Source organism: Neovison vison, chromosome 2, assembly GCF_020171115.1.
Source record: "Neovison vison isolate M4711 chromosome 2, ASM_NN_V1, whole genome shotgun sequence".
NCBI classification, from domain to species: Eukaryota; Metazoa; Chordata; class Mammalia; order Carnivora; family Mustelidae; genus Neogale; species Neogale vison.
Window position 1 is genome coordinate 5,059,054 of NC_058092.1, and position 24,594 is coordinate 5,083,647.

Genomic DNA, 24,594 nt, shown 5'->3' on the forward strand with positions numbered 1-24,594 from the left:
GGTGGTCTGTTCCCTAAAGTACAGTGGGGTTCACAGGAACACCAATGCAAGAGAGCTGTGTTCAGCCCTGCCTCTCAATAGCCCTGTAACTCTGATCAGACCATGGGACACCTCCCCGTCCGAGGGGGCTCATGTGGCCAGTGGGGACATGCTCGGCTTCCTCCAGAACTATTGTGAAGAGCAGATGGGCAGGAAAGGCTCCAGAGCACGTCATATGCGCAAATGACTGTTTGGTGCCATTGTCATCTGATGGGGTTGAATCACTGCCTAATGGGGCACAGTTCTGAGCAGAGACACCCGCCCTGGGAACGAGACTGAGGCACGTGTCCTTGGAGCTGAAGGGACAGAGAGGGGAGAGAAATGGGTTGGGCTACCAATCTTCCAGGCGCCCACAGCCAAGTCTTGGCCAGAGGCTAGAGAGAAGGGGATTGTGGCCACTGATGTGGCTCCTGGGAGAGCAGGAGAAACACCCAACAGTCTCATTCAAGATCAGGCTCTGCCAGCTCCAGGGTGACGGCCGCCTGCAGCCCTGGCAGGTGTCGGGCAAGTGGGAAACGACAGGCGGAGACTGGACAGCCCTGCTGACACGCCCAGCCTTGGACCCCACCCGGTGGGTAGCCCCGGATCTGGGTCCCAGAGAGAGATGACCCCAAACATTCTGACCTCCTTCCATAACCCCGTACAGATCAGCCGCCCAGAAACTCCTATCACCCATTACAAAAAAACCTAGAATTTGTCCTTTTCAGCCCGTGTCCCCCTTGGGCTAACCAGTCTCATATGCTAACTGGCCGCTGTGCAGAGTTTGTGCTAAAATTACCATCCTGAGCTCCAAGGGGAGCTCTTACTCCCGGCATTTGGGGATCTGGTAAAACAAAACAAAACAAAACACACACACACACACACATTCACCTCCCCTTTCTGACCTAAAACACTTAAATTGCATTTCCTCTCGGCTTTTGTCTTTTTGACCAGAAAAGTCCTTATCTTGGGGTCGCCGTGGCCACGGCCCTTCCTCCACGGGTATCCCCCACCCCCGGCACTCACTAAGGCAGATCGTGTTGCCAGTAAAGAGCCGCTGCTGCTCGGAGTCCAGCTCCCGGGGCGCCCGGCTCGCCAAGGCTCCATCCCTCGGTCCCAGCGACGACTTTGGACACAAGCGTCCGCGAACCCCGAGTCTCCCTGGGTTTACCGAGAGCGCGGGGCCCACCCGCCTCCACAGCCCATTTGTTTTGATCTTCCCGAGGCATCGCCTTGCGCTTCGCCCACTACGGGCTGCATCGGTCACTCCGCACCCGCCAGTGCCACCCCACGAGGTCCTCTCAGGACCCGTCGCAAACTTTGGGCACTTTACAGGCATTTCGTCACCCATAAAAGTCCAGTGTCATGTGCAATGAGATTTCATTGGGCCTTCCTTCCCTTAGATCATTTCTAACGACTCTAAACGAGGCCAGGCCTGGCCCCACGCCACCGTGACTCTCGCGTCTTCCGCGGCCGGAAAGCGGCCCCCACGCCCCGCCGCACAGGTGCGCCCCGCGGCCAGGTCTTGCGGCGCAGTGGAAGGTTCTTCACCACGGTGGTCTCGCAGGGTGGCTTGACCTTCTAGGGGGCCTTGGGGTCAGGCCTTCTCAGAGGCTGCCAGAAGGTCGGGACAGGTGGCCTGCCCGGCGTCCCTCGAAGCCCACGCGTCCTTAAGTGTGCCGGGGAGGGGGCGGGGGTGGTGACTCTTCTTCCTGCCAGCACCGCCCGGTGTCCGGGATGCAGCCGCAGCTGTGCCAGGCGCGGGTTCCCGCATCACCTGCGGGCTGGAGGGGCCAGCGTGGGGCCGGCCGCTCAGCCAGCACGGCTCCCGGAACTCCGCGCCCGGTGGAAATTGTTGAAGTCTATTCCCGCGACTGGAAAACTCTGGTAATTGTGTAATAACAACGGCAGCGGCAGCACTCGGCAATTACCCAGGGTTTTCATCTTCAGACCACTTTACCCACATTAACTAATTAAGCCTCCCAGCCTCCCTCCGACGCCGGGAAGGGCTGCAGCCCCGGACTCCCCGCGGTGCGCACGCTGGCTTAATGAGGGCAGCCCAGTGGAGGGGGCGCGGGGGCTGGCCCGGGGCCACCGGCCTCTGCCCCCACGTGGAGCAGGAGAGGAGGCCCCATGTGGGCCCTCCCTGCTGGCCATCACCCCAAGACACCCACCCTGCAGGGCCCGGGCTGGGGAACAGGGAGGCCGTCTGCGTCCCTGGCCATGCGTGGTGGAGGCCAGGCCTGGCCCAGTGGCCAAGTGCTCCTTTCCTGGCCTGCCCCTGCCCCACCTCACACCCCCGCCCAAACACAGGGGGTGTCCTGTGGGGCCTCTGGATGTGGAGATCGGGGCTCTGCTGCCTCGGCCCTGCCCTGAGAAGCTCCCAGGCCAGGGCCGAAGCAGGGACTTCCAGCCCTGCCCCTGTCCCCATCAGCTCCCAGCGCCCTGCATGACGCAGCCAGGCTCCCCCGACTTCTCTGCTCCAGCCACCACCCGGGGCACTGAGGCTGGACGCATCCATCTCCCCTGCCGGCTCTGGCCAGTCCTTGGAGCCCCAGGGCCCGGGTGGAGGGGAGGCGTGGGACTCGGGGCTTGAGTGAGCGATGGCATTCTGAGCAGTCGGAGTCTCCGTCCCCAGAAGGCGTGACAGTAGCACCCGCGGCCGTGGGTTGTTGACGGCGCTAAGTGAGGGGTGGCCAGTGGGGTTCGAAGGTGGGGTCCCGCACCAGCTCACACTCAGGAGCGATCTTGCAAACAGAGGTGCCCACCAGGAAGTGTGTGCTGGGGCTACAGGCATGTCCCTGCCCCCCCAACACCCCGAGAGCAGCAGAGAGGATGTAAAATGTAGCGGTTCCGGACCCGGAGCTCTCTGCAGAGGAAGGAGAGAACTGACTGAGAGGCGGGTAGCAGCCAGCAGGAGCCCTGGGCAGCCAGGCCCGCCCACCCGGCAGCCCTGCTCAGGGGGCGCGGTTCCTGCGGGTCCTGCGGGTCCTGCAGCTACCGGCTGCCCTCAGCGGGGACCCGAGGGGAGAGACCTGGAGCCTGCCCAGGGCCCCGTGACTGGCCTCGCTTCTGAGAGGGACGCGGCTTTACCCAGAGCAGAGGAGAGATGCCGGACTGCCCCGGGCAGCCGGAGCGTCGGCGAGGACTTTCTCTGCCTCACAGCGTGGTCCCCCCCATGGCCCCGAGCTGCCTGGTCTCATCATTTATTCATTCCCTAATAAATCCCGCCCTTCTTTCTGCCGGCTTTGCACTCCTGTTTTATGGGCATCTACCCCGTTTATGAAGCACCCAGGTACAGGAAGGCTCAGCCTCTTAAGATCAGGCTCGTGGGGTTTCAGGACGTGTGTCAACAGTGCTCACGCGACAGAGGCCACGAAAGAACTGGCTTGTGGCACGGTCGGGGCTGAGTCACTCTCCGTCACCCCAGCCCCCCACCCAGGCCGGCTGCGTGGGCCACCCCCTGCCACGCACCCGGAGGCAAGTGGGGAGGTGTGTGGCACTATTACACGCTATTATGACTTTCTGGGTAATGTATACATTTTCACTATCACACAGCCTTTCTCCTTCATTTTTCATGAGAACCGGCACGAGATTAATGACTGAGCCACAGAAGAAACGGAACGCCACGCCACTCTGATTTATCGACCACTTAGCGTTGATGAAGCTGCAAACAAGAGTCAAGCAGATGTTGCAGCTGCATTTTTCTTTATCAAAACCAACAGCTTTTTGCATTTTTAACCACTTCTTGCACGGCTGTCCTGCTTCCTGCACAAAAGGGGATGCTGGCTCGGGGCCTCCTCCTCCTTCCCATGGAGGTGGACGGGCCCTGGCTGGGGGTCGGGGGACCCCCTGGCACCCAGCAGAGGACAAAATCCAGCGGAGGCCCAGAGGAGGAAGCGACACCCCGAGGCTCTGCCTCTGGGTGACTCGGGCCCCCCCCCCCCCCCGAGCAGGCCCCCTGGTGGAGAGCTCACGGCTGCACCTTCAGCCCATTCCAGAGCCTGCTGCACACCTGGGTCTGGGCTCTGCGGGCACAGGCTCAGCTGCCCCCTGCAAGCTGGAATGTCCCCCCCAACTTCCCTCTTGAGCCCACAGCAGATTACTGAACCCCCATTCAAATCAGCAGCAGCGGGGCCTTGCTCGCGAGCACTGGCTTGGGGTCAAGCCCTCCCTGGGCTCCTTATGGCCTTGCCTGTCTCCCAGCCAGGTCAAGGCCAGTCACAGTCCTCCCCTTGCTAAAGGGCAGCCACGGAGGCTCAGCCAGGTCAAGTGCTTGCCCACACTGGAGCACCCCGCGCCCTGGGCCCTGCCCTGGACCTCTCGGGAGCCGGAGCCACAGGAACCGCAGGGCTCTGGCTGCAGGGTTCAAGTTGGAGCTCTCTGGGGACTGGGAGAGGGCTTAGTACCTCGGCCAAGTCTCTGTGACTAGGATAAGGTGCTCCCATCCACCCGTGCCTGCTACCTGCCTGGGCTCGTCTGCTGCGCCTCCTGGTCTGTTTTCCTCTTCCCTTCCTCCTCCCCTTCTCTGCCTCTCCTGCCTCCAGCCCTGGCCCGAGGTCCAGTCCTCCACAGAGGGTGAGTCCAGCTCCCCGCCACTGGATCTCTGCTAGGAAAGCCTGTGGGCACCATGAGAGAGACCCAGCCCGCCTCTTTCCCAGGCTGCACCTGCTCGGCCCCGGCATGAGGGTCCAGAAATTTGTCATTGCCCAGGGGCTGCTGCAGATTAATGTGGATCACAAGTCCGCTCCCGGCCCCCCGACTGCCGCCCGCCCCTGCCGCCTGGTAGTGGCGACCCACCCAGGGGGAGCAGGGACGCGTTCTTTTCCAAACCAGTCTCCCTCTCTCAGATTCCATCGCCAGTCACTAAGAAGATTAAATGGGCAGCCTTGCTTTCTCCCCACTGCTGGGCCAGCATCTTCCCCCTGCTTCTTCCCACAGGACCCCCATGGTCCAGGACACTCAGGTCAGGAGGGATGAGCCCACAATCAAAGGGGACACTCAGTTGCCCATCTGGCCCCCGTTCCGCTCCAGTCTTCCTGATAGGAAGCCCCATCCCAGAGTAGAGGGAGGAACTTTGCCCATGCCGACCAGGAAGGGGAGAGCCGTGTGGACAGGGCACCACATCGGGGCAGGGGTTCCTCAGAAACTCAAATGCCATGTGGGCCTCGGGCCGGACCAGGGAGGGAGCCCGGGGTAAAGGGGACGGTTCTGGAGCATCCAGAACCCCAATGCCCCAGAGACCCAAGAACAGGCTGGGAGGAGCTGTCTTCCAGGAGCTGCTGACAGTCATTTCCTTTGGTTTTGAACTGTGTTCCAGAGCACACTAGGGTCCCAAGAGGGGCTCAGGCTGACGTTCAAAAAAGCTTGGAAAGCCTGTCTACTGCAACACCCAGGAGGCTCTCCTGCCAAGCAGGTACCATAAAGACCGACCAGTCCTGCCGTAAAGGAGCCTGTGTGACTTTGGCAAAGCATCCCTTTCTGGAACATTCCTAACCCTTCCTGTGCTTCTAGACGTTATGGTCCTTGGCTTGTTCTCTCTAGACTTCCCTTTGTCTCCAAGGGTCAGGTGAAATATGCCCTTTGGTAAAAGTGTCTTAGGAGGGACGCCTGGGTGGCTCAGTTGGTTGAGCAGCTGCCTTCGGCTCAGGTCATGATCCCAGCGTCCTGGGATCAAGTCCCACATCGGGCTCCTTCCTCGGCAGGGAGCCTGCTTCTCCCTCTGCCTCTGCCTCTGCCTGCCATTCTGTCTGCCTGTGCTGGCTCTCTCTCCCTCTCTCTCTCTCTGATAAATAAATAAAATCTTAAAAAAAAAATTTAAAAAAAAAGTGTCTTAGGAGACCAACTAACTGTGGCCCCCAGGACACACCCTTCCAGCACCTTCAGCCTCCCAACGCGTCTCTGCCCTGCAGAGTCCTGGCAGCCTGGAGCTACTAGGTCAGCCCCCAAATCCAAACCTCACATTTTCAGATGATGAAAACTGGGGTGGCACTGGCTTGAGGGGCCGGCTTAGCCCTGGGCCCCCTCAGGTACTGTCGCCCTACTTCCAAGAGGACAGACACCTCCTCCTTCTCCTCCACCTTCTCCTGAGTTTGTGTGTCCCTCAGGAAGACACACGTGGGGATCTCCTGAGTGGGTGTCAAATGCTGAGTCACCAGGGAGGAGACCGCCTCCCCCAGTGAGGTCGGCAGCCCGGCTGGGTCCATGCCCCGTGTCCCAGGGGTCACTCAGCTGTCCTACACCCTCCGCACACAGCAGGTGCGGGCACTGGGTTTGGGGAGTCAGCCACCGAAGGAGTCTGGCCTTCGGAGCTCATACATCGGTGGGAAAACAGGCCAAGCAGTAGTTGGCAGTAGTTGCAGGCCAAACAGGACGTGGTGAAGGGTGCTGGGACCGCAGGAGGGGGCCCCCGTTCCATGGGGTCTCAGAGTAAGATGTGCAGGCACAGGTGGGGTTGGGATTTGCAGGACGTGTGGACTGGAGCACACCAGCTGGAGAAGGGCTCAGGAGAGAACAGGCCGTCTGGGGAAGGGGACTGTCCGGACCGGTGGGCCAAGGGGGGGCGTGAGGCCAGGAGCGGCTCTGGAGGGAAGCGGACGACATGCCTTAGCCATGTCCGCTCCGAGAGCTTCCCTCGCAGGGCCGGGGGGCTGCCCCGGGTCACAGGACCGTGGCTGCTGGCCTGAGACAGCGGGTGGGGACGGAGGCCAGGGCGGAAGTGAGGAGGCCCCTGGAGGGTCCATGCGGCAGGGGCGAGGGCCCGGGCAGCCGGGGTGGGGGACAGAGTGGGCGGGAGAAACGGCAGAGCCCACTGGGACTGGCTGTGGAGGGGAAGGACTGAGACGAAGAGTGACGTGCGCGGCGGGCGAGGGCCGGGTGGGCCCCGCGGACATCGGGTTCGGCCCCGTGAGCCACGGGTCCTTTGGAAGCCCCAACAGGGCCCGTCGAGGGGCCGTCGGACAGTGAGCCTGAGCCATGTGGAGAGTTGGGGCTGGGGAGAGGAAGCTGGGCTCCTCGCCACACAGTGGTTCTAGGGCCGCGACGCTGCACGAGGTCACCAAGAAAGGAGCAGGACGAGGACCTTGTTGGGAGGCACCGAGGAAGGGGAGTCTCCGTGCGCTCAGAGGAAAACCAGGACAGAGGGGCTGCCATGGGAGGGGGCGCGTTTTAAGCGGATAAACTGCTCGCTAGCTTCACTCGGGTCATTCTGTCGGAAAAATACCAGAGTTCTGTTTGGTTTGAGGCCTGGTGCGGGGGTGCGCGGGCCTTAGAGGAGCAGGCCTCCTTCCAGGGCGGAGGGCTCCACGCTCCTCTCAGGGGCCCTGTGGTGGCTCTTTCCACCTGCGCGTGAGGAGCTTGAGGCATCAAAAGGAAGGGATGGGATCACCTAGTCCGCTGGGCTTTCCCGAATCTTCTGGAATGTCTGAGACTCTTACCTACCCTCAGCCGCAGCCCACCCCCATAGATCTCCCTCTCCCAGGCCTTCGGTACCAGACTGGGCCTCCTGGAATTCAGGGGGGTGGGGAGGGGACTCATCTTCAAGGGTCCTGCTGTCTTTGTGGGCTTCAGCTCTACTATGTTCACAGAAGTCCCCTTGCCCAGGGAGGAGCCTCTAGACAGCCTGCTGTCTGCCCCCAACCTATAAGACCGGACCCAAGTGGCAAACCCCAGGGAAACATGCAAGCAGCCCAGGAACACAAAGGCCCGGTTGCTGCACAACCATCCAAAGTCCGGAGTCCTGGCGGGTCTGCGGGGCCACCTCGCGGCCTGGTCCCCCCGAGCAGGGCATGGGCGAGCGCCTTGCCAGCCGCCCCTGCACGGGCAGCAGAGCAGCGCTGGGCCAGGATCTGACTCTGTCAGGAGCACTTCCTGAAGCTCACGCACTGGGACTCTCTGGCTAATATATTTTTTTCCCGAAAATGCCCAATAAAATGTACCACTAGGGCGCCTGGGTGGCTCAGTGGGTTAAAGCCTCTGCCTTCGGCTCAGGTCATAATCTCAAGGTCCTGGGATCGAGCCCCACATCGGGCTTTCTGCTCAGCAGGGAGCCTGCTTCCTCCCCTCTCTCTGCCTGCCTCTCTGCCTACTTGTGATCTCTGTCTGTCAAATAAATAAATAAATTTAAAAAAAACATACCACTAATGAATAAAATCGCCACGTTGCCAAGAGGCAATGTGTGCCCCAAATTTCCAAAAACACTTCAATCACTTCCATTTAATATGTCTTAAAACCAATCCCAGCCAGGAAGTCATCCCTAAAAATTCAGCTTGGGAGTTTCAGCCGCAGGATCCCCAGGCCCGAGGGCAGAATCTTTGCTGGAGACACAGACCCTGATGCCGTCTGCTCCTGTGGTTCTTAATCCCAAGCCCAGACTCCTTGAACCCTCACGGGCTGGCACCTTCTTCCTGACTGTATCAAGGCCACTGAGCAGCCGCAGGCCCAGAGCAAAGCCTCCACGTTGGGGACATTCATTCCCCTATTCAACAGACACAGTGATGGATCTAGACTCCCTAGATCAGTGTTTACAGATGTGGGGTACACAGGCCACTGGATCTGTGAACCCCTGAAATGCAGGGTTGATGAGCCTTGGGTAGTTTTTGAAGCTGGGCATGGGCTATCCATAGCCTTCATCAAATTCTCCAAGAGGCCTGAGACCCAAGAAAGGGTAAGGATCAGCCTTGCCTCTTGGCCTCCTAGGAACGCATTTTCGGAAAAGACCGCTCTGCCCTTTGTAGACCCAGAAATAAGCCAGATGTCCGTGGCACACAAGCCTGGGAAGCGTGAGGATGGGGAGTCTCGAGACAGCCTAATTCAATTCTACAAACACAAAATGAGCACTGGTCATTGCCAGACACTGTCCCTGTCGTGAGGGAGTTCAAGGAGGCAGAGGCCCACAGACTGGGAAGACACAAACCCCATCCTACCGTGGTGGACATATGGAGGGCAAGGTATCAGGGAAGACTTCCTGGAGGAGGAGGCGATCCTTGTGCCTGTCCTCAGAGACCAAATGGAAGCTGATTATGCAGAAATGCAACTAGGCCCTGAAGAAGGAACAGAGCTTCCTGAAACTCTGCGTGCACGGTGAAGGTGGCCCTTTGCTCCCCAAGCTCCACCACCTTGCCCCACCCCCCACAGCCTCCCCAAGGACCCCAGCTGAGCTCAGTGAGGCCATGGGGCAGGAAGCTGCAGCCCTTTCATCTCCCAAGCAGCTGACATCCTGGCTCCTTTCCCGTGTGCTCCTGCACAGGGGCTGGGATCAGAGGAACCCTGGGGGCTCTGGGGGGCCTGCAGCCCTTTGATCCTTTCTCGTCTTGCTCAGCAGCTAGTGCTGCCACCTGGCCAGGCCCAGGCCCAGGCAGGAACCCCCAGCCCAGACGCAACCCTGGGGAGGCCAGTGCGTCTGTAGGAGGAACACAAGGCAGGGACTCGGAAGTACCACCTGTTCCTCCTGACTCCCTATCCATGTGATGCGCAGAACAGACCTACCTACCTGGCTCTGGGGCATATTGCAAGGATAAAGTGAAATACAAGGTGGGAAAGCACTTAGACCAAGCAAAAAAGAGGCCACCAGATGTCTTGGCAGGCCCGGAATTTGGAGTCCGAACCCTGGCTTCCAGCCCAGGCTCTGTCCCCCGCCACACAGCTTTGCCGCAGTCCACTGGCGGCAGACGGAGGGCGCTCTCCCCGGCCCTGCCTGGCCCTGCCCAGCTGGCCGGCCTCCTTGGCGCACTCGGGCACCGCACGCGATAATGGCGGGAAAGTGCCCCGAGAAGAATAACGTGCTGTGCCGATGTCAGGGATTATCAGCGTTATGAAGGAGCGTGATTACCGCAATCCAGAAAAGCTGCCATTAACGAGAAGGCCCCTGTTCGTGTTGATTTAATTTCCTGGTTAACTGAGCGTTGGCAAGAAAAAAAATAAAACAACTCCGTGTCTCAACCCTTATTGGAAATCTTTTTAAATTATGCCAGTCTACTTTCTCGTACTGGTCGTGGTGTACTCTTGGGTCTTTATTTATGAATGCACTGATTGATTCACATAATCATTTATGACTCTCGCTCTGACCACATCCCAAAAGGCAACAGTAGGCCTGGCCTCCTCCATGCTGGAGGTCCTCATGCCCTCCCAGGACTTGCTGGCAGGGGTCACTCAGAAAAAGCAGAAGACACAGGTCTAGGGGAAAGCCTGGGGTAGAGCCTTCTAAGTGCCTGTATCCCCAGCTCTCTGGGGCTTATTAATAAAATGCTAGAGATTTCTTTATGGTTTAAGCGATGCCTTCCGCTTAGGGTAGGTGATGTTTCTGGACTTAACCCAGATACACTCTAAAGTGTTATGATTGGATTTTTGGTTTTTGGGTTTTTTTTTTGTTTTTAACAAACTTGCCAGGCCTGATGTGGCCAAGTAAATGGCCTTGGGTTCTGGAGGGCCACAGAAAGCCGCGGAAGGCCCATGGTCTTTGCAGGGAAGCTCCTGCCCCACCAGATCCCCTTGGGAGGTCTCTAGCAGAGCTGGTGGTGGGCAGAAAGGCTTGGAGGGTGTTTGGAATTGATTCTCGTGGGAAGAGGTTGACCCATTTCCATAGAACCATCTGGGGACAAAATGAGGTCTTCACACAGAGCGTTCTTTCTGTTCTAAAGGCTTCCCATGGGGAGTGTCCAGAGGCTCTGAGCGACAGCCGCCTCCTGGGTGCCGCTCAGAAATAACACGCTAATGAGGCTGCTCGTCCAGGGAGAAGCCCACGTGCTGAAGGGCAGGGGGGCGGGTCCAGCCCTTAGAGGCGGGGCACCTCCATTTCTGGGGAGGAAGGGGGTGATGATGCCTGTGGGGGGGGCGTCCAGCGAGCTGTGGTGAGGAAATGCATGGACCAGGGGCCAGAGCTCCTGGGCAGCCATCGGCGTAAAGTCCCAGATGCTAGACCAGTGATATGTCCCGCCTCATGTGTGGTCCTTTATGCACCAATCAGCCCTTGTGGTTTGCAGCTGGAAGTGATTTTGTCCCTCGGGGGACAGTGGGTAATGGCTGGAGACACTCCTGGTTGTCACACCTGGGGAGGGGGCAGGGTTTACTAGCTTCCCGTGGGCGGAAACCAGTGCCCAGGGCAGCCCTGCGCCAGAGAAGGATCTCGTTCCAGAAGTCAGCAGTGCCAAGGATGAGAAAGCCTGGTGTGGGGACGCTCGGCCTGTCTGCACCTGCGGGGGGGACGTCCCCTTGGATGGGCTCCGTGCCTCCCTCATGCTGCCCGTCTCTGTACTCTCCCTGCAGAACCCCGACATCGTCCTGGTGCACTACCTGAACGTCCCAGCCATCGAGGACTGCGGGAAGCCCTGCGGCCCCATCCTCTGCTCCATCAACACCGACAAGAAGGAGTGGGCGAAATGGACGAAAGAGGAGCTCATCGGGCAGCTGAAACCCATGTGTGAGTACTGAGCAGCCCCGGTCCACCCGGCCCGGGGTCCAGCACTGGAGGCCAGGCCAGCACCACGCGAGCGGGTCAGAGGCTCTCTGTGGTCATCCTGTTCGGACGCTAGTGACCGTAGCTTTCCTAAGGGTCACCCCCCCACCCTACTCTCGCTTGACTCTCTGAGCCCCCTACACAGTAGCCAGGGCCCAGAACATCAGGGACTGCAGGCCCATATTGCAGATGGCAACGGTGAGGCTCAGAGGCACGAGGCCATGTCCGTGAGGAGTGGAACCAAGGGAGCCAGGCACTGCTGTCTCGTGGGCCGCAGACGGGTGAGCAGCTGCGGTCCGGGGACAGTGAGGCCTGGAGACAGAGGAGGGGCTGGACAGAACTGGCCTGCCTCCAGCCCCCAGCCCATCTGCTCCCGGACGCGGGGCTGGCTCCGCCAGAGGCTCCCAGACTGGGTGGCATGCTGATGACCAGAATGAGCTGGATTTTGTTTTTCCAGCAAAGTGATGTTCTCTGAAGCATCTGACAGGTGCAGATCTCTGAATGCAGAATGCCCGGGGAGTCTGGAGAGCTGGGCACAGCTTGTGCCTCATTTCCACGGGCAGCCGCTGGGGGCTCTCGGTGGCCTCTCCCTGCCGCCTGGACTCAGGAAGAACAGACACGGGCCTGCCAGACCCGAGAAGACCCAGCCAGTGCACAGGGCCCAGGGTTCCAGAACATTCTTCTCTGAGGCTCAGTGAAAAGACAGTCATCGTACAGGACCTCAGAGAAGGGGTCCCCGGGTCCCTCAGAGCCCGTGCCACCCTTGGGGAAGCAGGGCTGCAGGAAAGAGCCTGATGGACATAAATACAGAGAGCAGCTGAAATGCCTTTTCCTGGGGGACCACAAGTGTCCTGTCACTGGGAGTATCCAAGCTGAGGCCTGATGGCCCCCACAGTGACCAGCTCATCCTCAGAGGTCCTCAGAGCTCAGACTGGGGCATTACCCACCATTTCTCAAGTTGGGGTTAGGGACAGGAAGGGCAGAGGGGTCTGGATGGGAAGGAAAACCCCAATGGTGGGAAGGAAAACCCCAAGTTGGGGCCCCTGGGTGGCTGGGCCCCAAGACTGGGCCATCCTCCAGAGCCAGGAGCTAGGGGGGACCCCCAGTGATCTTGACCTTGATGCCCTGGCTCCAGGAATCTAGAACCAGGAGGTCCAGGGGCCTTCTAGGCTCAGGATGTGTCCTGTGAAATCCTTCGTAACTACAGATGTGACACACCCATCTTGTTTAAACCTCCCACTGTGGGTCACTCTCCCCTGTCCTCATCTGCAAATCCCATGCCTCTGCCCTCAGCAGACACATCAGCTCTTCTGTAGGCCCTGCACCACTCCGGGCTTCACACGGCCCCCCATCCCCCGCCTAGCTGCCTCAGGACCTCCAGGGAGACCCCAGACTGAAGCTAGTCTCCGTCCTTCACCAGAGGGGCTCCCCCTACCTCTTCAGTACTCTGCAGAGCACCCAGAAACCAGGAAGACCCTGCAGCTAACTCCCAGAAACTTCCTTGTGCTCCGCCGTTCCCTGGGCCCTGTACAGTGCTGGGCACATGCACACTGGTCAGATGGTTGAGTGTAAAGTGTCTGGGCCCAGCTTCAGTCCGCTCCCCACAGGGGTCTGAGCAATGGCTTCGGTAACAGTGGGCACCAGTGCCACGTGAGCAGGGCAGGGCAGCCCAAGCCAGGGAACCAGGAGGCGGGCACATCCCTGTTCTGTGACCCCTTCACTGTGTGACCTCAGCCAGTCACTCACCCTCTGCTGTAAGTCCCCTTCTGTAAGGTGAAAGAAAGAATCCTGAGTCTGTACCAAGATCCGTAGCCCCCAGCTGGCCTCCAGGCCCAGCTCAGTCCCCGGCCTCTGCAGACCCAGGTCTGAAGCACTGGGGCCATGATTTCACCCCACTTCCAGGAGATTCTGGAGACCGTGTTAGAGTTTTAGATTGAAGGCAAAGATGCCTTTCGTGGTGTCCACATGGTCCCAGCCTTGGGCCTGGGTCCTCCCCAGCATACACAGAGGGCCCTTGGCCTAGAAGCCGCCCATGGCCACTGTCCTCCTTCTTATATTCTGTCTGCTCCCTTTTCCTTTCCTCCTTGCCTCTACCTCCCCACAATACACCACCCCAGCCCCTGCCACGCTGGAGCCTCCCCGTGACAGACAGGAACACCTAGGGGCAAGAGGATTAAGCTCTGTGAATTCTGGGGGTGCCATCTAGACCCGAGTCAGCCTCTGACGCTTAATTGGAGGAAAGTCTGCAGTGCATCATGAAAATTATGTAAAACAACCACCAACTCCCCGTAAATCTAATAACACTTGGCGCGCCCGTGTATCTGGGGGCAGGGAGCGAGCCACATGTGGTTCCTGAGCCTGCACGAGTGCGCGCGGCCCTGGTTAGGGACGCGCGGCCTGGAAGTCAGGCCCCAGTGCAAGCGTCACGCGCGACAAGCCTTGGAACACACGCAGGGCACCAGCCAGCCGCGCTGGGGGAAGGCAGAGGTGCGCGGGGAGCCGAGAAGGCGTCAGATTGGGCTCCGAAATCCGGCGTGCCGCCCAGCGCTGGAGCCAAACACATCAGCTTCATCACATTTTCACATAAATCACATTCCTTCAAAGACTTCACAGCTTGATTTCCTGAGGTTTCCAAATTTCTGTGCCCTACAGCAGAGTTGTCAGTGGTTCAGTCACAATGTTGTGCTTATCGGTGGTGAAGGGAAACTCGGGTGCGCAGCCCTCGCCTCACCTGTTGCAAGATGGGGGGGGTTGGTCCTTGTTCTTGAGCCCGGGGAATCGCACCAATGCCGGTTTCTAAGCTGTACTGACTTTGAGAACCTACCTTGATGTTCGCAGTTGTGCCATTGGGTCTCACGGGGGCTTCCCTTCAATCTGCCGTCTGAGGGATGCCTCTTACAAAGTTTTTTTAAAAAGATAGACAGGGAAAAATTAAGATATCTAGTAGGAATTCCCAGTGTGTTTCCAAAGATGCTTCCTATCTTTCACAAACTCTTCCGTGGCAGTTAGAGTACCGAACAGGTGTGGCAGAGACCAAAACAACAGTGACTTTCATCAAAGAGGATATTTGATGTTCACACAGCAGTTCGGGGTTGACATGGCAGCGCAGAGCATTGGGGATCAGCCCCCTGGGCTCCTTACAGCTGGCAACTCTGCCGTCCCTGGGGTGCCACTCTCTTGTCTGTGGTACAGGACGGCTGGTCCAGCTCCTACTGTTGTAACTGCGTTCCAGCCAGTGGGAAGCAGGGAAGACAAAGCGGAGGGCAAGCTGCTTCCTTTCAAGAACAGGGCCCAGAGGTTGTACACAACACTTCCACTCCTATGTTATGGGCCAGAGTTTGGTAATATGGTTACCCTTGTTTGCAAAGGAGTCTGGGAAGTGTAGTCTTGTGCTAAGCACTGCCATCTTAACACACTGTGGGGAATAAGGTTCTGCGTGTGAGTCATCCAGAGCTGAATGGAACTGAGCTCAGCCTGGGGTGTCCCTGTGGGGTCTCAACTGAGAATCACTTGCCTTAGGTCAAGGACTGAGAATGACTGTCTCAGGCCCCATCTGAGGGTTGGAGTTTAGAGAATTCAAGTGAATGTGATCTACAGCTCAGTATGTCTCATCCTGGAAATTCTGGGGTCTGTTCCAGTGCAGCTGGTCTGAGCGCCCCAGCTTTGGACCAGCAAACCACCACAGTGGGAGCAAGGGACCGGGCAGGTGGGACCCTATCGTCCCGGGTCAACTCTGAATGGAGAAGAATGCCAGGGAGCTCTGTGCTGCAGTGCTGCTGGGAAACATGCTCAGTGATTCTTGGTTGCCCAGAACCACAGTGGCTCTGAACCACTGTGCCCTGGACCTTCCACTCTTGGCTCTACTGGGGTCTGCAGGAAGTCAGATGGGGCCCTTGGAGGGATCCCCTCCTCTGAGCATCCGTGGCTTTCTGCCTGGCCCCGTTCCTTGGCAGCCTGGGTGGGGACAGGCATGCCAGCCACTTCCCAGCTAGCAGAAGACAAGAGGATGCCATCCACAGTGAGGGATGAGGGCATGAATTTTAAACTGTGTTCACAGCCCTTCCCAGAAAGGGATCGTGCCCCAGCTGTCCCACCCAGGGGATCCTCTTGGAGCACGCTGGCTGGCCAGGAGGCTCTGCATTGCCAAGTGAGTTCAGGCCTTCCTGCAAACCTCCGCGGCCCCAGAGATCACCATGCATCACCCCCAGAGATGCCCTAGAGGTGCTCCTCCTTGGCCCAAGAGATCACCCCAGAGATCAACCCCCTCTGGGCTTGGCTCTACTCGGACTGCCTTTCCAGGTCCCAAGACCTGTGGGAGGGAAAACAGGAGGGCTGGCTGGGGAGCCTGGCTGGTCCCCGGGCCTGCACCCACACGTGTAGTTAAGTCCAGGGTGCCTGGAGACAGGGAACCCTACAACTGCTGGAAGTAGCTGATGTGGCAGAGAGGCTGGAGGGGAGCGGGCTCAGCAGCAGGCACGCATGGCTCCCAGGAGCTCCTCAGCCACCCGCACCTGAAGCCAAGGGAACCCTCCGTGTCCAGAGCCCCAGCCCGTTCTCCACCTGTCTGAGCTGCCCAGACCGCGCAGCACCCAAGGCTGGTTTATATAGTCAGGGCGTCTGTTGTTGTCTCATAATTTTGCAGACAAAGACCAAAGATCCAGTAAGGGGGCGGTGTTTATTTGTTTTGCTTTTTTGCTTAGATTGTAATCCTGGTGATTATAGAATATCAAGAAGTAAAATCAACAAAGGCTTTCCTTTCTGGCCCCGCACGGAATCCCGTTCCTGGTCGATTAGCGCCACCTGGCGGCCGGAAGCCGCAGCGCGCTCCGAGGTGCGAGCCCCTGCAGGAGCCAGACTCTGTCTCCCAGGCCTGGGTCCACAAGCAGCCTGGGGACGTGGGGCGCTGGGCCTGCCTGTGGACCTGGGGTCTGGGATGTGGCGGGAGCCCTCAGGGGCCTGCTCTGTGATTCTGGAGCACTGGGCTCGGGCTGGGGCTGGAACAAGCAGAAGGTGGCTCCGGGGAAAGACACATCTACTGCCGTTCCTCTCTGACTCCGTCTCTCCTGATCAGACAGAAGCCGGCTGCTGCTAGACTAAGGGGCTGGCAGTGCCACCCTGACAAGGAAGGCGTCTCCTAAGTCATGGCCAGAGTCTGTGGGCAGTAAGAGGCAGTTAGCAAAGTAAGTCACAAAGGCATTGCCCCCACATAGCTGCCGGCAGGAGCACTAAGATGGGGGTGGGGGGAACAGCCTGGGGAAGGGGCATCTGTTGTAAGAAAGGGTTGGAGGGTTTCTTTCTGGTGAGAAAGGTTCACTTTCCAGCATCCCTTTCTCTGAAGTTACACCCAGGATGAGAACAAGGGACCCAGTGAGTCAGGAACAAGCTTGGTCATGGCCAGGCTGGCTGCCGCTGGGGCTCAGGGGCGTCTGGAACTCCCCACCCAATGCTTTGAGGCCCAAGAAGGCTGGGCAGAGACCCTGGCTCAGTGCCAGGAGCAACGGTCACTGAAACAGCCTGGGCAGATTGATCAAAGGCAGGCTCCCGGCCCATCAGCCACCAGCCCCTGAGGCTGTCTGATTCCACAGGTTTGGGTAAGATTCTCGTGCTTTCTGAGAGCTCCCAGCCCAGATCAGGCTCCGGCAAGAGGGCCACCACCAGCCGTGTTGTGGAGATCAGGGTCGTCACTCTTCTGGGGCCCCAGGCCTCTTTGAGCATCAGATGGTTCTCCCATCCACGTGGGAGGGAAGCACCAAGAATCGAGAATGTAAGTGGCCCCGTGAAGTCTTCCCATAGACTCTGGGCTAAGATATGCTACCCTAGAAGTTTCCTTGGGTTAAAAGTCTTACGTTGGAGGCAGGCACATAATAGGGTCTTACAGACATTATTGACTTGAACTCGTGAGCAACACTGTGAGCAGGAGCACATCTGTCCCCACAGCAGGCCCCCAGTCCAGGACAGCAGTGCTACCCCTAAGAACAGAGGCACTCAGCAGTGGCTGGAACGCGAGAGAGCCAGAAGGTTCTGCCCTGCTCCCTGCCTGGGTCCACAGGATGTGGCATCATGGCGGGGGGAGGTGAAGACAGTACCGAAGGGCCCTGAGAAGATGTTCCTGCCTGTTCCGCTTGTCCCTGGGGGGGGGGGCTGCCAGCACGGGGAGCAGGCAGAGTGGGTCCCCTTCTGTCCCCAGTTTCTGCCAGCGCGCCTTCCTGGCTCCTCCCACCCTGACCAGAGGACAGCAGACCGTGGGCATCAGAGACCAGTTGGTTTCCTTTTCTGCTCGCAGGACCAGACTTGCTTTGCAAATGGGCTCCCTCAGGCTAAATTGTATTTGGCGGATCTGGCTCCCAAGTAGGAAAACTGAGAGAGAAATGCTTCTTTAGGTTTCCTGTCTCTCCCTGGCTGCTTGGGCACCTCCCACCCCCGGCTGTTCCAGAACGCCCCTCTCTGTCTTACCCATCCCCCTAATCCGATGAGCTCCGGTGAAGTGCATCCCCAGGCGGCGGCGGTGGAGGCCACGGGGGCCCCACCCACACCCGGTGCCCAACTGCCACCCAGAGCTGACGGGGACTTGCTCAGTGCAAGACTTTGGATTCGTTGCCAATATTAAAATCTGCAGATTTTCAGCTTCTCTTTGAATAGTGAAGGTTCTGGTGCACAGAGTTAGGAGCCAAGAGGCAGCCACCTCAGTGCCGTCTGCCTCCCAGCATGGAGGTACCCCCTCCAGACCCCAGGACGAGGCATCTGATTCCAGCGTCCTTACAAGCCCAGAGGCTCAAAAGAAACGAGATGGCAACAGTTCAGAGTCCCACGTGGTCCCCTGCCCCCCTGCCAGGAGCCTGGCAGGGCTGCTCAGTCAGGGGGTCCCTCCTGCCGTCTCTGCTGCTGAGCAGGGCCTCGGGAGATGGTCTGCCATGAAGCTTGAACAGGGGAGAAGATTCCAGAGCCCACGTGGCTCCCCGGATGTGGGATAACGGCTGGAGCTTCTCTGCCGGCCAGCTGAGCTTCTGACATGAGACGGCCAGAGCTCCAGGCACATTCACGCTTGTCCGAGGAGGGCACAAAGAATTCCCTGCCTCAGCAACCATGCCACTTAGCAGATCAGGAGGAGATTCTTAGAGCCTCCAACCGACTGACCCCACAATGCCGCCTCCTGGGCCCGCTTAGCAGGAAAACACCCAGCGCAGGCAGCCTCGTGTGTCACTGGGACCCTAGTGGGAGGCCAGGCGCCCGGCGCAGGGAGCCGTCCCTATATGGCCTGGACAGCCCGGACGGTCCCCTCCCTGCCCTTCACCCGCCAGACCCCAGGCCCCTACCTGCAAAACGTGTTCCATTCTCAGGCCCTCGACCTTTCTCCACACACAACAGTGTCTACCGTTGGAAAAAGGTGCTCCCCACCATGATGGTGTCCCACGATCCCAGACTTCCAGAACCAGGAACTACAAGCTCCTTGGGGACCCCATACTTGTGACCCTCGGCCCTCGGCACACACACCCTTCTGTCCCCACCACACTCCTCCAGATGAGATTTCTGGAAATGTTGTCCTTGGGGCCCATAGGCGAACAGAGCTGAGGGCACAGTGGGGGAAAGAGAATGGCAGGTGGGTGTCTAGATACAAGGAGTCAAATCTAATGAGAATTGTATCCAGTTGAACCCAGCGATCAGAAGCAGGGTCTTTATTCCAGTCAACAAGAACACAGTCAAGATGAGACTAGTGGCGGTTGATTCCCAGTGACCTTGTTGCCATGGAGACAGCCTTAGTGTCAACAACACACAGGATCCAAACGGGCTCATTCACGCAAGAGGCGGTTGGCGGGCCCCCTCCAGCTGCCCCTGTCACGTGGCTCCTAGGAAGGGGGCCCGCAGGTCCAGGGTTGCCCGGGAGCTCCCCAGTTCATACCATCATGCAGCCAGATGATCCCAGAGCCCCCGTCGGTCTCCCAAGGGGACCCGTCTGCCAGGTCACATGGCCACCCTATTTATAGGTCATGACTGAGGGTTGAGGACCTGGGCAGGAGTCCTGGATGAATCCAGGCTGATGAGGAAGGAGGAAGGGACCCGCCCTGCCCCCCACAGGCCTTGTGTTCAGTGCAGGGGGCGGACTGATCATCTTCGTCACCAGCATCCCCCGTGTCACCTGCTTGCCACAGCGCCGAGAAATCTCTTCGGTGCAGAGAAAGCCAAACGCCAGTTCCAGCAGGCACGGACTGTGTGGTTGCTGTAATGACCCAAGCTACCGCCCGCATGCCCTGTCACACCTCTAGAAGTTTCTGCTCTGCAGAGCAGAGAGGGGCAGTCTCTCAGCAGCCCTCCAGAGCCGCAGTGGGGCGGGGTGGGGAGCTTTCCAAGCTCTCCTTTCGACTCTGTCCTGTTCCTCTCCAAACGGTTCCAGGCACGATGTTTCAGAACAGAAAGGGGGTCTGGCTCCACGTCCTGGGCCCTGGTGTGCCTCAGAGCTCCTGTGGACACCATCAAATCAGAATCCTGGGGGTGGGCCCCCCTCTCCGTCCCTAAAGTCCCTTGGGGAACATGCAGTCAGGTGAGGCACCCATTTTACACGTGAGCAAAGTGAGGCCAAGAGAAATCGAAGACCCTCCTGAGATCACATGTGCGCGAGGAAAAGAGCGGCAGAGGCGCACCCCTGACCTCAGGCAGCGCGTCCCCCCAGCCCGGCCCCCCCTTCCCCGGCTCTTCCCATACAGCTAGCTGGGACACGGAGGTGAGGAATTTCACCCTCCCCTGCCCTAAGCTCCACCGCTGCTTGGGGCAGCGACGGCGAGAACGGACATTTGTGGCTTCTGCAGGCACCCGGTCTCTGACTCAGTGGGTCTCCTCCCCACCCCACCCCCAGTGACCGGAAAGCCAGGCAAGGGAGCCTTGTCTCAGACCGAAACCCTGCCCCCCGCAAACCCCACCTTCTCTGGGAGGAGGCTTTCTTTGAGCTCCCGTCTTTTGTAGAAATTTCTCCTAAGCATGCCCCAGTGTGCCGAGAGGACTGAGGCCAAGCAGCCCCCGGGGACCCCTGCAGCCCAGGTGTGGCACCGGGCCCAGCTCCTCACACAAGTCTTCCTCCCTGTCTGGCCGGCGTCCGGTCTTCCGTGGCGAGCCCTGCCTCCCACTTCCCGCCCTGGGTCGGTGGCCCTGCCTGGCTGCTCGCTTGGCCCTTCTGAGGTCGCTGGCACCCTCCACGGTCAGGACGGGCTGGGGGCTGGCCCCCAGCCCCCAGCCTAGCCCCAGGTTCCGGGGTCCCCGGCACGGTCACCACCCCGGAAATCAGACAGCCTGTCCCTCGGCAGTGAAGTGAGTCCTACTGTGAGAGCAGGTAGCTCTCGCTCTCCTGTGGGAGAGCTCGCCCTCCTGCGCCCACGAATGAACCTTCCAGCCCTTCCTCTGTCCCTGGAGGGGTGTGGGCCAAGGAGGCCCTGGCAGACAGCGGGACCCTGCAACCCCTTCCACCGCACTCACCTGCTGTGTGACCGTGGGCAAGTCACTGACTTTCCTGCCTTAGTCCTCACGTGAATAAAATGAGACAATAATGCTTCCTCAAGGATTGTGGAGGTTTAGAGACATAATGTCTGGATGGGGGGGGCGGTCTTACACTTGAACCAGCATCAGATCTCCTGGAGGGCTTTTTAGGACCCAGATCTGAGGCCTACGGACAGAATTTCTTACTCGGTGGGTCTGGGTAAGGCGTGGGGATGTGTGTTTCTAGCAAGATCCCAGGCGTTATATTGCTTCTGCGACCCCAGTCTAAGAACCACTGCCCAATGCCCTGTCCACCGTCGAGGCTCCAGAGGGGACAGATAACATTTGTGATGTAGTCGACACATAAAGAACCCAGCACAGTGCTGGGTTCCAGATCGTCCCTGATCTCAGGGCCTCTAGAATGCACGCACACCAAGTGTGGGACGGGTGGCTCTGTCCTGGGGGCCCCCAGGGTGCCAGCCAGTAAGCCCGAGGAGGGGGGAAGCAGAGTCTGTCTGGGCTGCCACGCCAGGAGAGCCCAGACTGGGGAATTTCAACCGTGGAACGAATCTCCGTGTGCACACACACTCCCCGTGCCCCTTCCTCTTCTCACAAGCACACGAGTCCTGTTGGATCAGGGGCCCAACCTATGATGTCCTTTAACCTGGTGCCTCCTGAAAAGCCCTGTCTCCAGACACGGTCTCCTGGGGGTAGGGCTTCAACCTAAGAATTTGGGGGGACACAGTTCTGTCCATTCAGGGCGTGACAGGGAAGTTCGCCTGGGCTCAGGCCTAGCCTGCCTCGCCAAAGCTCCCCCCAACCACCACACGGCTAGGCAGGAGCGACCAGAACCCAGCCCCAGGCGGCAGCAACCGCACCGCCCCCTCCCTGTCCCCAGCCCCCTCTCCCAGAGCCCAGTGACTCTCTTCCCAGTGGCTGGCCGCCTCTTGGGTAAATTGTTCATCAGAAGATACTCTCCAAAGCATGGCCCACATGCTGTTGTCATTGATTCCGTTTTGATTATTCGTATTAGTGGCATTATAGCTGCCTCGTTGCGGGTGGTAATTAGGGTAAGTGTCGCATACGGGCCAGGTCAGTGCAGGAGTGGGATGGGGTTTCCTGCGAGAGGCACCCCAACCCTGCTCTGCTGGTCAGTCTCCTGTAGGGAATGCTCTGGGCGCCCCAGCCAGAGTCGTGGGGAAGGGGCAGGACAGCAGCGGGAGTGCTGGGGGGGTCCACGGGAGCACCTGCGTACCCCGGTTTCCAGTGGAACGTGGGGTTCTCCTGGGAACCCCCGGACTGCACCGGCCCTGTGGGGAAACAGGCTTGGCCCACCCACACCTGCCTTCTCCTCCTGTGATACCTGACCCTGCCCAGCCTTCCTGGGACCACTGCCCAGGGCCCCAGGAGGTCCCCCTTCCTGGGATTTGCCAAAGCTGGCTCCTCCCATTTGAGGAGGCTGACTATGGCCTGGGAATTAGGGGCCCAATGCCTCCCACGAAGACCTGGCGAAGAGAGGGGACAAACGTGGCCCAGAGCCACCAGCAGGCTATTTTTCCAGGAATTCCCTTTTCTCTTTCTGTGCTTCCCTCACACTCACCCCCACCCCACAACCCCCCGCCAGGTCATGACCTTACATTGAACCAAGTATATTTTTAATGCAGTTTCCCTTTTGCTCATTTTGCCAAGGTTGGGGTGAGGGGCGGACAGGGGACAGCCGGCCGGTGCACGTGTTTACTAACCTTCCCTGCATAAAACACTCTTTTCCCATAGAAATCTCCTTTCCCGCTGATTCATTACGTGTCAGGAAGCAGAGCATGACATGTTAAAAGCCGTCTTGATAGTATTTGATATTCAGAACCGACAACTCCCCAGCTCGGAGGAGGAGGGGGCTTCTCTCCCCGCCCCCACCGGAGGGGGAGGGACATGATCTGCATATCGAATGTGCCAAGACAGTAGGTAATTTGCATTAAGCAACCAAAAATTCTCTGCTTGCAATCTGTCACCCTTCACTGGGTTTTCATTTTATAACCTTCACAACAGAAAAGAGGAAAGCAAGAGGCAGAAGGAATGCAGTGAGCGAGCCCGGCTCTGCTCGGCAGGGCTGGGGAGGAAGACTGGGGAGGGCGGCAGCAGAGGGGGGGGCTCTGGTCCTGAAGGCCAGAGGACTCCTGCCACTCGAGGGATTCAACAGCCCACCCACCCCCAAGACCCAGACCTCCGGGCAAGGGGTGGCCCTGGGGCCAGAAGGCGGAGGTGGGCTGCCCTGTGGGGAGGCTCTGCTCATCTCTCCAGAGAGCCAAGCTCACAGCCAGGTGGGGGTTTTCCTGAGAACGCCTTGGTCTGTGTTTGCAAGTGGCATCTGCTCAGAGTCCCTGTAGGAAGGAGCGGCAGCAGTGGGCTCCCAGAATGGCAGTGACCTGCAGAATTCAGGCTTAGGACAGAGCTGTGTGTTCACCACCTGGACTGCCCATGAGGAACTCCTGGGAAGCTTTAAAAAAAAAAAAAAGCCTGGCACCACCCCAGAGCAGGGGCTGGGACGCACCATCGGCTGGTGCAGCTGCGCGGAGCAAGGGGAGGGGTCCGCAAGCCCTGCCCCCTCCCCCCAGGCTCTGCTTCCTCCTCTACAAAATGAGGAGTCCAGGAGAGGTCAGCCGAGCGGACCCTGGCCTTCATTCCTGCCTTGACCAGGCCCCTTCTGCTCTTATCCGTCTTCCATCTGGGGTTTCCAGGTGGAGGTTCATTTGAGAAAAGGGCTCCGCAGCGGTACTGAGATCCGCAGACCCTGGCCTGGGCCTTGCCTTTTGGAGGCCGAGGACAAGGTGGGGCCTGAGCCAGAGGGAATGCTGATGTCCTCGCGGGCCGCCAGAGAGCTCCCTGAGGGATCCCAAGGTGGGAGAAGGTGGTCTGCAAACTGCCCCGCCCCCCTCTGCCCAGGCCCCTCGTACAGCAATCTGAAGAGCCAGACGCGACTTCCCACCCAGGTAGCTCAGCCAGCTCGGGGACAGGAGCCGCTCAGCAGCCACGCCCCATCCCCTCGTGATGATGCCCCAGCTGCCAGGACCCTCTGGGACCAGGACCACCGGCCTCACCAGGAAGGGGCCAACACCCGGGGCCGATGTGCCCGAAGGAAGAAGGAAGGAAGCAGCACCCGCCAGGACTCCCAGCGCATCACACCCAGCAAGAGGGGGTTCCTCTGAAAAAGCACTGAAGTCCTACATAAAGGAGGTGACCAGGAATGATGGCCGAGGGGCGCTCTCCGCGGGGTTCCAAGGCAGAGCCACCGGGGGCTGTCCCAGCAAGCAGCTTCCTTCCCCAAGCCCAGCCCCGCCAGCATCGGGCAGGCCCTGGGGTGAGGCCGGCATTGAACCTGCTCACACCCGTCACCCCAGGGACCGTCAGGACAGCAGCTGTTCTTTGGGGCGAACACACGAAGGTCAAGGCAGGAGGTCGGCCTCTCCTGCTGGCTGCCCCGTGAGGCGGAGGCTGCTCTGTTGCCGTTTCACAGGCGAGTTTAGTGACTTGCCCCAACTCCCTCCGAAACCTGGCCTCCCGTCCAGATGTGAATCTGACCCAGCTCCTCCCGGCCGTGTGGACGGTCTCCCGGGGCGGCTGCCCTCTGGAGCCTCACAGAGGGAGGGCAGGCGTGGGGCGTGGTGACG

At 59.4% G+C, this 24,594-nt stretch overlaps 1 protein-coding gene across 7 annotated transcripts in view; it reads left to right on the top strand.

The window, feature by feature from the left end:
• CAMTA1 (calmodulin binding transcription activator 1) overlaps window positions 1-24,594 on the top strand; it is an 817,260-nt gene that overhangs the window by 703,764 nt on the left and 88,902 nt on the right. For all 7 annotated transcript variants that reach the window (XM_044237054.1, XM_044237053.1, XM_044237057.1 and 4 more), the window contains one exon: window positions 11,281-11,434. In XM_044237054.1, the coding sequence (XP_044092989.1) occupies window positions 11,281-11,434 (154 nt within the window). The remainder of the gene's footprint in view (window positions 1-11,280; window positions 11,435-24,594) is intronic.